General features: G+C 30.4%; 1 protein-coding gene across 1 annotated transcript; it reads right to left on the reverse strand.

The window, feature by feature from the left end:
* Nucleotides 1-1,212: 1,212 nt before the first annotated feature.
* Nucleotides 1,213-3,264, reverse strand: LOC120580611 (uncharacterized). The gene is made up of 10 exons (XM_039834619.1): nucleotides 3,156-3,264; nucleotides 2,892-2,951; nucleotides 2,760-2,813; nucleotides 2,647-2,682; nucleotides 2,456-2,491; nucleotides 2,335-2,370; nucleotides 2,145-2,261; nucleotides 1,791-1,862; nucleotides 1,650-1,679; nucleotides 1,213-1,562 (listed from the first exon to the last, which is right to left on the reverse strand). The coding sequence occupies exons 1-10, from the start codon at nucleotides 3,202-3,204 to the stop codon at nucleotides 1,465-1,467; spliced, it is 588 nt and encodes a 195-aa protein (XP_039690553.1). The 5' UTR covers nucleotides 3,205-3,264; the 3' UTR covers nucleotides 1,213-1,464.
* Nucleotides 3,265-9,366: the final 6,102 nt, after the last annotated feature.

Below are 9,366 nucleotides of genomic sequence, written 5' to 3' on the forward strand. Positions count from 1 at the left end.
AAAATGTCATAATTGTTAGGTTTGAACTCCGATAAAAGATATGATCAAGAAATAAGATGAATTTTATTCATTTTTTGTCTCTTTACATTTTTGTCTCTTTTAATTTTATACATTTTCAATTGTGCGTTTTCTTTTAAAGATTTTTAATCATGCATTCTTAATATTATGACCAATATTGTTCTGAAATTTTTAGAAGGGAAAAATACCAGTTCTCGCGAGGGAATTGCTTCCTGAAATTTTTCAGACAAAGGTGTCAAACTTTAACTGCATGGTTTATTTATTCACTCGTTATTTTTTAACAACATCAACGTGAATTGTGGCAAGCACTGAATTATAATTGACTATTTTTTATTCTTGAAAAAATTATTCTTGAAGAAATCAGAATACTCTCTCTAACTCTCTAGAGATATAACACTGCTCTTTTTATAAATTGAAGTTTCAAATTATATAAATTAAAACAAAATTCAACTTATATTTGCCAAACAAATGATATTTTAGAATTTAAAAAAAAAAAAACTTACGAGAAACCAATAGAATAATTATTTTTAAGGAGAAACCAATAGAATAATGACCATAATTTGTTTTGGTGAACTGTAAAATCCAATTCCTTTCTTATTCAATTGATGTAGGCATTAACAACGCTTTAGTCCCACCGCCACAAATGTAGATAACCCAACCTGAAGGCATGTCACGTCCATCCTATCTGACCTGGGTCTATACTCTTGTGGCAGGCTAGTGTTAAGGGACCAAGGTTTAGACTTTAGAGGAAGGCAAGCGCACCATTAATTTGTTACTTCTATTTTTATATAAAAAATACAAACCTTTATAAACCATGGATTAGTTATTAACCTTGTTAGCTATGGTCCTGTCAACTTAAAATAACATACTAACGTTATTATAAAATTAAAATAAAATAATACTGAGCTTTTTGGTTTTATAGAGATTGAGAAGAAAAATTTAGTTAGGCTTAAAAGGATTGCCATCATCAGAGTGATTAAGTCACCTCATTCTTTTACAATTTCAAACATAAATTGATTCAAGTCATTTTTCTATTGCTCTCATTTCTTTGACTTGTCAGTTTTGCGTCATTTTAAAATTTTAATTATACTTAAGCAAGTATTTTCAACTTAGGTTACCAAGTAGAGATGCATGGTCAAAAAAAAATAAAAAGTAGAGAAGCAATATTTGTTCTTCTAAATAAAAGACACAAGATTTGATAATATGTATGAAGCATTATTTTGGCCAAAACATCTTGGAAGAAATCCAATGTATCTACACAATTATGCTTAGTGGTATCCAAACGATCAATACCACAACCAAAATGAGGACCTACTTAGTTAAACATCAAAGAAATCCAATGTAATGTAATGTATCCACACAAGCTAAACATCATAGAAATCCAATGTATTCACACAAGCTAGGCATAAGAAATCCAATCGATCAATGCTCCACAAGACCACAAACCTACTTAGTGGTTTTCTGTTTCTTAGCCTTCTTTTCCTCCTCATCATTCTTTATAACTGCACCAAGTTCCTTTTGTGCAAGTAACATTCCAGCTCCAACTACATAAATAAATAAAATAATAAGAAAAAAATTGAAGTAAAAGTATGGAAGAATCATAATAATAAAAAATAATTATGTACTGTCACCATCAGTCTCCATTTTCCTTATCACAGCAGCTACATAAAAAATCATAGAAACAGTTCAGTATAATTTAATCTAATAACCTAATAATGTAAATTGACTATATCAAAAATTCCTTTTCTAATTGAAAATTTTATTGCCATCACCTAAAAGATTATCTTCCTCGAGAAATTCATCAATAATGTCACACGCCTTATTTACTTCTTCATCATCATTCACTATCAACAACCAGAAGATAAAAGAAAATAAGAACAAATTTATATAGTTCAATAAAAACTTAGAGCAATAATATTTGAATAACCATTTACTAATAACTTTCATGACAACCTTCTTTTTCTCTCTTCTTATTGGTCAAAAATAATGGAAAAAAAGGAAGAGAGGTAGTAAGAATATAATAAGAGAGAGAAAGTTGTAAGTTGTCATGTACAAATATTATTTCTTAAAAACTTAATATTGCAAAAAACAGTACAAAATTAAAAATGTTGCAGGTTCACTTTTACCAGAGCTTGCAGGTTTGTTATTGAAAAGATCAACAAGTCTTTTCTTAAGCTTAGAATCTTCGCCACCACAAGCCTTCTTATCAATTCCTTGAAAAATCTCATATGACTTTTTAGCAACTAGATAAACAAAACAGAAATTAAAATACTAAAATGAAAGTTACAAAAAGAAACCAATAAAAGCATTTCTCACGCTCATCATTGAGATTCTTAGAAGATTTTTCAGCAGCTAGAAAAGAAAGAAAAAAAAAATCAGAAATTAAAATCCAGAAATAGGAATTAAAAAAATAAAAAATCAATGAAGCATTACTTACTCTTATCAAGATCCTCCTTAGAACTTCCTTCAGCAGCTACACAAAATCATATGGACATAAAAAAAATGATAACAATTGAAGATTTCGGTTTATAATTTTAGGAATTTTCAGCGACTAGAAGAAAAAAAAAACAACAGAAATTGAAATACAAAAATAGAAGTTACACAAAATTACGATAAAGCATTACTCACGCTTAACAGCAATGTCCTCAGAATTTCCATCAACAACTACAAAAAATAAAAAAGAAATTATAAAGAGGGAATGAAATAGAATACATGATTAGTGAAATATAATGTTTATTCACCAGAATTTGATGAATCCTTCAACAGATCTAGGTTCTTGGAGCTTCCATCAACAACTACACAAAATGAAAAATAATATGAACATAACTAAAATTAATAATGAAATATGATTTGTAGTTTCAGTTCATAATCACCAGTGTTTGATATATCCTTCTTCACCGGATCTAGTTTCTTTGAACTTCCATCATCATCAACTACACAGCAACAAGATGAAGAAAGAACATGAATATAACAGAAAAATTATGAGAATTACGGTTAATAATTAACAATGTTTGATAAATCGCTCAGATCTACATTCACATTTTCAAAATCAACTAGAAGAAGAAACCGTGAAAATCACCAAAAAGAAAAATGAATCATGAAAAATATTAGTTGAAATCAAAGAAAACTAAGCTTACCTAAAACTTTTGGAACTTCATCTTGAATCTCAGAATCTTTGTTCTCCATCTTCAAGCTTCACTTCTCTTCTCTTCTCGTTTTTTCCTTTCTTTCTACCTTCAAACAAAATGTGGTATGTGTGAAATATGGCGCTGAAACGTATATATATAGTAACAAGTTCAGGTTATGAAATGTGATGAGCTGGCAATTTCATCATTAAATAAAAATTAAAAAAATAAATAAGTGAAAGAAGGAATAGTAGATGAGTAATGACACATGAGTTGAAACTCATTTTACCAAGTAAGCAAGGATGAGAGGGAAGTTGGACGTCACTGTAAGTAAAACGAGTAAATAGTCAATTTTCCTTATGAAATTGTAGGTTTTGTCAATTATTCCTTTGAAATTAATAAAATTTTAATTACCTCTGAAATTGCATAACATTAATCAATTAACCCAATCCGTCAAACTTTTCGTTAACTGTTTAGGATTATGATCAAATACCCCCTTGAAATTTTGCACTTATGTGTAAAATGCCCCCTAAATTTGAAAATTTATATTTTTTTTTATCCTTGAGTCAAAAGATATTAAAGACAAACAATTAACAATTATTGATCATATAAATCTTTATGAAATGTATGTTTATGCAGCTATTGATCATATAAATCTTTATGGAAAGTATGTTACTCTCGTGTGTTTTAAATATATACATATATAGAAGACTTTTTTTTACACAAGTTGGTAATTATGTTAGATTATGCACTCATAAAGTACACAAGCCTTTGATAATTGTGTGTCCATAAAGAAACTTCATAGGTTAATATCTGCAGAAAGAAGAAGAAACAAGGCTTATGTTTGTGAATTTGCAACTTAATTAATGATATAATTTTTATAATGCAGGAAATGTCATATCTATTAGATGCAGCATGTTAAATAGATTATGTCACAGACCTTCTCCATGAAACCGGTAGATCACATTGTACTACAAAATTATGTGATAAATATCAATTATCTGCTGCCATGACATTCTTGTCTTGGTTTATTTCAACAGCTTGATATCTTTTTAATGTTTGATTTTTAGTTTTATCTTCTTTGTAAAAAATTTATCTTGCTCCTTGTTGATAAATATGAAATATGAATGAAAAGGCTACACATGACAAAACCATGATTTCTTTGGTATATATTCATTCATTTTCTTGTGAATAGAATTTTTATGACAATAGATACAATATACTACTTGAAGAATTAAATGTATGATTTTTGGTAAGAAAAAAAATCTAAATTTTTAAGTTTATGGGGCATTTTGCACATAAGTGCAAAATTTTAGGGGGTATTTGATCATAACCGTAAACAGTTAACTTTGACGGAGGGGTAAATTGACTAACGTTATGCAATTTCAGGGGGTAATTGAAGTTTTGTTAATTTCAGGGGGATAATTGACGAAGCTTACAATTTCAGTGGGGAAATTGACTATTTACTCGTAGTGAAACTCTTTTCCAAAAAACCCCTCGTTGAAATTTTAAATTTCAATGATATTTGATCCGAGTTTTAAAATTGAGATGCGTTGAGAAGTCCGTCGTTTTAGAAAAGAAAAGATGTTTTTTTTTGAAGAAAGAAAAGAAAAAAAGAAAAAAAAAAGAAAGATGTTAAGATGTACTTTTATGCATATTTACTTGAAGATACACATTATTATATCACTTATGTAAGATGTAGATCGTATATTTCTTTATTAGTTTTGATATTATTTTTTCCCCATGGTAAGCTGCAAAATAAGTTAGAAGTAATTCGCGTGAGCTTAATTCAGTTGGTATATTGCATGTTATATGTAGGGGGCGGGGTTCAAACCCCGGACACCCTACTTCTCCACAATTAAATTGTGTGAGCTCTAACCACTAAGCTACTCGACCTAAAAAAAAGTTAGAAGTATAAATAGAATCAATCAATAATGAAAGAGAAAATTACAATCATCTCTCCTAAATTCTCATCAAGGAAACAAATATAGGCTATAAAAAGCGGTTGAAGTGACTAATATATTGATGCAATGCAAAAACACTGAAATTATCACTCCTAACCACGTTGGAGCGGCGCAAGCAAGAGATACAGGGGAGGGGTTAGTGCAGGTCAACACGTCAGTTTCAGCCGTTTGGACGACTAGAAGCCTGGAACAGTGTTGTTTTCGGATACCTTTTTGGTTTCTACTTTAAAAAAGGGGTAGGAGAGGATCTGGATTTGATGTTGTAATAAAGCACGCAGTTTCACGTTGTACTCAATTACAATCATTGATATCAAATCGAACGGTTTATATCACAAAGCAATTTTATGATCCTGACCATTAAATCAAATCGGACGGTCCCGCTGTAACAGCAGGAAATCCAAGTCCGGGTAGGAGACCAATCAAGAAGCATAGAGAGGATCGAGATAAGAAACAATGTAGAGAGAGAAGAATATAACGGAGGAGAAAAGGACAACGAAGAAGGGATATACATCACATTGTTGCGGTGATACAATGTATTAGTCATGAGGGCTATTGCTAAAATAACTTAGGCCCCGTTTGGATTGAGCTTATGAAAAAGTGTTTATGCAAATACATAAGTTTTTATCTTAATTCATAAGTTCTCATTAACGAAAATTGTACCTTCATAAGTTGTTTTTTCATAAACTACATCAACAAACTTATAAATAATACATAAAAGTATATTTATATTTATTTGCATAAGCTGTTTTGCATAAGTTTTAAAATAAATTAATCAAAACATTCCCTTAGTGTATTTCTACTCAGACCAAGTATGGGCCTCTAAGTTAACTGAAGTTCAAATTAAAAGAATAAAATCCTTATGAAATATGAAAATTTAAATTTTTTTTTTTTCTTTCTAGATTTATGTCCCCAATTTTTCTATTTTTCTTTTTTCATATATATATATATATATATATATATATAATGCAAAAAAGGTTAATTATTTAACAATGCGAAAAAATTAATATATACTAATAAGTTTAAATTGTTAAAAAATGTAATAAACTTATAATTTAATTTAAAATGCAAAATATGATATAATGATATTAGTAGTAAACGGTATTATTCATATTTAGTTAAGTAAGTAAGAATCTTTCAAAAAAATGTTTACTTAAGCATGTTGACTTGATAAGATAAATAGTCTTTTTAACGGTCCATTGTTTGATCTTTTTAGTTAAATAGACTTAAAACAGTTTCAATTCTTTATGTAAGAAAAAAGTTTATCTTACCTTAATACATCGTAGGCTAGATCTAGACCAATCTAACCTATTTTCATCCATACTTTGTAACAAGACCACACAAGTCATCCAAGCCTTTCAACACTTCAAAAATTAATGTGACCATAAATAATCAACTACACTCAATATCAATAGTAACTTAATTAAGTAAAAATCCTTAGCACTCATTTGTAAATAATAGGTTAGAGTGCACTTTTTTCCCTCTAACTTTCAAAAATTTGCAATTTTGATCTCCTAAATACAAAAATTACAATTTTGGACCCCTAAGATTTAACCTATTTGCTTCTATGATCCTTTTAGCCAATTTTGACCGATCAACGTCTACGTGGTACGCCAGGTGTGTAATTATTTAATTAAAAAAATTAAAAAACTCATATAATCATTTTTAAAATTAAATAAATGAAAAATTAAATTAAAAAATAAATAAAAGAATCAGAAAAAAATAAAAAAGTTGAAAAAAATTAAAAAAACTCATATAATCATTTTTAAAATTACATCAATATAGAAAATAAGAAAACCAATTTGAAACTTAATATTTAAACAAAAGTTGAAAGGAATTTAGAGCTTTTTTCTTTACAAAAAAGCAATCACTAGTTATTGTTATAAACACATAACAAAACAAAACAACCTAAAAAAGAGTCATTATTGCTAAGTTACTAAAAATAAAAATGAAGATAATGATGATTATTGAATAGTTGAGAAATGGCATTGTGCCACGTGTTAATGATTTTTCTTTTGTTTTTTTTTCTAATGACAAGTGTTAATAATTAATTGTTCGATTAATATTTACTAATTTATTTATCTTTGAATCCAAAACCTCAAACTCTTTAATTTAAGCATGCTCAAATCAGTTAACAGGACACTTCAGTAGCAAGGCACAAATAGTCAAAACAAAAGTTTCAAGATTAATATGAGCACATAGTAAGTAATTAACCATATACAGTTCAGCAGTAGATTGGGCAATAGAATAGACAATTCAAATTCCATTTCCTTAAATTGCAATTTTGTATAGTGTTCTAAAAATAAAGGACAAAAGTGAATCTTTTAGAAGATAAATCCATCAAAACGATTTGAGTAAAAGATCAGTAATGTAAATAAATATATTTTTGCCAATTGACTACTTTTTTTGTTACGACCAATTGACTATTTTTAAATGGTTAAGATCTTTTTAAAAACAGTAATGCTATATACCACGAAACAAAAGGCCACGAAATCCACGAACTCACACAGCATGCGGCATTTTTTCTTTGATTAAATAATGGAATAAATATTAAATTGGTTTTTGGTGGAAAACATGGGTGGTGATAAATGAAATTCTTGGTTTTCGTGGATATATGGTTCGTAGGAAAAAGCATTTCCCTTTTAAAAAAGCCAAACCTATTTATTAAAAAAATAAATAACAATCCAAACCTAACGGATACGTTTGAAGTTACAAACCCTACCCACGTTATACATACACGATGCTTCTACGGTGCAGTCATGAAATTGACTTTTAAATTTTAATCTTAATGTTTGATTATTTTTGTAAATGTTGATTAATGAATAATATTATTTCATCTAGTAATGCTTGCAACATCTTGGACTTACAGGTACTGATTTATCATTGACATCTTTAACATGCAAACATAGTTGTTGATATCATGCTATAGTCTTAAGTGTTACACTTAAAACAAAGTAAGATAAAATTAGATTAAATGTATTCTTGTTAATCTGATAAATTGATAATACTATGGAGACTGAACTTTTGATACCACTATACAAACAAGCAGTGTGGTGTTACTCACAACACTATTTTTGATGCTATAGTGTTAATTTTACCAGAAAAGTCATTCTGATGACTTGATGAATTTTCCATACACTGCATTATTCATTCACACTCTCCACAAAGTCGACCGCTGTGGCCTTTCTCCACCAACACATGACGTGTGTTCCAAGAAAACAAATGGCAGCAGGTTTGTATCTACTGGACGAGTGTTGGGAGTCTGTTTCAATTCCTCAACGACGGCCACGACCACCACCACCGTTACTTGGACCATCTCTCCCTCGTTTCCAAACAGTTTCTCTCCATTACCAACTATTTCCAATCACCCCTCAGTATATGTGATCTAACCGTTCCTTTCCTCCCCCGCCTCCTCCAGAGATTTCCCAACCTCGCATCCCTCGACCTCTCCCAATTTCATGGTGACCTTGACGACCTTCTCAACCAGATATCACTTTTTTCTTTGGATCTTAGATCGCTCAACCTTCTCAAATGACGACCCAGCAATGGGCTGCAAGCTTTGAATGAAAAGATGAAGATGACTTTGATCTCTCTCAAATGCTTCAACATGGATGGTCTCAGACACGCCAACCTAGCGCCCATCTTCAATTGTTTTCCTTTCCTCCAGGAACTCGACCTCAGTCACTCGATAGATCTGTTTGATTTTAAGTTGAAGGAGGTGTCCTTGGCCCTCCCCAAGCTCCGTAAAATTAATCTATCCGGTAATAACATCTCGGATCAATCACTTTTTTATTTATGCAAGAATTGTGAGTTTCTCGAAGAGATCGAGATGATATCTGTATATCATATAACTGTTGCCGGAGTTGCTTCTGCTATCCGCGAGAGACCAGGTTTGAGGTGTTTGTCTTTTACCATCTCTAATTCAGCAGTATTAGTATTAGAACGGGAGAAATTTGCCGGAGTTGCTTCTGAACTCTATTATTTCATCTTCTCAATTGGCTTTTTTGAAAGGGAGAAATTTGGTGGATGGGGTGGCGGTCATCAATGAGGTGGTGGATTTTGCGAGAAGGGCAAATCGAGAATGTTTAATTTTAAAAGTAGATTTTGAAAAGGCATATGATACGGTAGATTGGGGCTTCTTGGAGTATATGCTTAAGAGGGTGGGTTTTTGCACGAAGTGGATCAATTGGATGAAGGCGTGTGTTTTTGGAGGTAATATGTCGATCCTTGTTAATGGCTCACCAACGGAGGAAATTAGTATT

The sequence above is a fragment of the Medicago truncatula genome, chromosome 5 (genome assembly GCF_003473485.1).
Source record: "Medicago truncatula cultivar Jemalong A17 chromosome 5, MtrunA17r5.0-ANR, whole genome shotgun sequence".
Classification (NCBI taxonomy): Eukaryota; Viridiplantae; Streptophyta; class Magnoliopsida; order Fabales; family Fabaceae; genus Medicago; species Medicago truncatula.

Excerpts from the sequence above, each read along its gene's own strand:
- LOC120580611 (XM_039834619.1), bottom strand. The coding sequence starts at position 3,204 with ATGGAGAACAAAGATTCTGAGATTCAAGATGAAGTTCCAAAAGTTTTA. Across the intron at positions 2,814-2,891 it reads GAAGGATATATCAAACACTG|TTGTTGATGGAAGCTCCAAG; the intron begins GTGATTATGAAC and ends CATTTTGTGTAG. Across the intron at positions 1,680-1,790 it reads CGAGGAAGATAATCTTTTAG|CTGCTGTGATAAGGAAAATG; the intron begins GTGATGGCAATA and ends TTTTTTATGTAG.